The sequence below is a fragment of the Camelina sativa genome, chromosome 15, assembly GCF_000633955.1.
Source record: "Camelina sativa cultivar DH55 chromosome 15, Cs, whole genome shotgun sequence".
Taxonomy (NCBI): Eukaryota; Viridiplantae; Streptophyta; class Magnoliopsida; order Brassicales; family Brassicaceae; genus Camelina; species Camelina sativa.
This window is the reverse complement of record NC_025699.1, coordinates 29,853,651-29,855,105: the sequence shown is the minus strand read 5'-3', so window position 1 is coordinate 29,855,105 and position 1,455 is coordinate 29,853,651. Positions and strand designations below refer to the sequence as shown.

At 41.4% G+C, this 1,455-nt stretch overlaps 1 protein-coding gene across 1 annotated transcript in view; it reads right to left on the bottom strand.

Moving 5' to 3' along the window:
- LOC104748933 (diacylglycerol O-acyltransferase 1-like) overlaps positions 1-1,455 on the bottom strand; it is a 4,218-nt gene that overhangs the window by 2,508 nt on the left and 255 nt on the right. The window contains exons 1-6 of the mRNA XM_019236850.1: positions 957-1,455; positions 764-844; positions 595-668; positions 431-506; positions 262-329; positions 15-171 (exon numbers count right to left, since the gene is read on the bottom strand). The exon at positions 957-1,455 is cut by the window's right edge and continues 255 nt beyond it. Of these exons, the coding sequence (XP_019092395.1) occupies positions 15-171; positions 262-329; positions 431-506; positions 595-668; positions 764-844; positions 957-1,349 (849 nt within the window). The 5' untranslated portion in view covers positions 1,350-1,455. The remainder of the gene's footprint in view (positions 1-14; positions 172-261; positions 330-430; positions 507-594; positions 669-763; positions 845-956) is intronic.

The window sequence follows — 1,455 nt, the reverse complement described above, 5'->3', positions numbered from 1 at the left end:
TATATATATATATATATATATATATATATTGCATTTTCTTCTTCTACCTTATCAGCTGAATTGGCTAGGGTCCTTATGTCGTAGTTAGTATGAGCATAAGAAACCAACTTTAACCACACAATGCAAGTGAGGAGCATCAATGTGACACCTGATAAGAAGGCAGAATCACACCTGTCCATTTTCAAGATCACCGAGTTAGCCACCTAAACTTAGAAAGAGAATCAGAAGTTGAGACTAGAAACATCATAGCTTATTTCTCACCTTAGGGTGACGTAAACTGGATACAAAACCTCTGTCATAGTGATAATAATATGAAGAAAGATGACAACCTTCAGAATTATCAGAAAAAAAAATTATAAGTTCTTGTGGATACAAAATTTGTCTTGAATAAACAAACGAGTAATGGCTGGAGAATAGTAGTTTTACTCACAGGTTCAGATATGCATTTCTGAAGTACCAATTTCTCGACGGTAAAGGCAGCCAAAGGAAAGAACGAAAGGGAGAGACTGCAATGGAAGAGGTAAAAAAGAAGAACTGAATCACTAAACTCATCATTACATGTATAAAAAATGTGACATTGCTAGGAATTTTTACCAACACATGAAAAGCGGCCAATCCCGCAACGATCTTGAACTAAACCAGAAATCCGTTCTGATCAACCAACCATACTACATGAATGATAGCAACAACAACAAATGTAAGTCTCTGATAAAGTTCTCAGCTCCAGTAAGTTCTCAAGCCGCAGGAGAAAGAAGTAACTAACCTTCATCAGATTTTCGATGATGAGTCTACTGTTAACAGCAATAAGAACTACTACACACAAGTTGAATAATCCGGCATGGCTCTGCAGTGCAAAACAATCACCAAACTCAATCCATCTCTATAAAGCTACTAGACCAATTTGAAACACCAAATTCGAAGACTGTTAAAGTATCTGAAGAGATAATTAGTTTGACCTGTTTGAAGATTGCGTCGGAGCTGAGTGGACTCTCCCTAGCTCTCCGATGAGCAGGAACCGAAGGTCGATACGTATACGTAGTCTCGGCGTTTCCTCTCCCTCCTTCTCCGCCGCCGCCTCTTCCACCACCACCACCGGTTTCCCTAATTTCGTTATCCCCGGCCAAATTAGCAGTCGTCCCCTGAGCGTCATCGTTAACAACGGAATCAATCCGATCCCTAACGTCGGCGGGAGCTCCAACATCATCAGACGGTGGATTATCGGAACCAGAAAGAACTCCGTTGGAATCCGATCTCGTTTTCCGTCGACGAAGATCCACAAACTCTCCGCCACCGTTCTCCGTCGCTGTCGCGGTGCTGACGCCGCCGCCTCCAGAATCCAAAATCGCCATTTATCGAATTGACGGAAACAGCTTCCGAAGAAACGTTAGAGAAGGAAGGTGTCAGAGAGAATCGAGAAACATGCAGATGATGAAATTGAAAAAAAAAAAAAAAAGG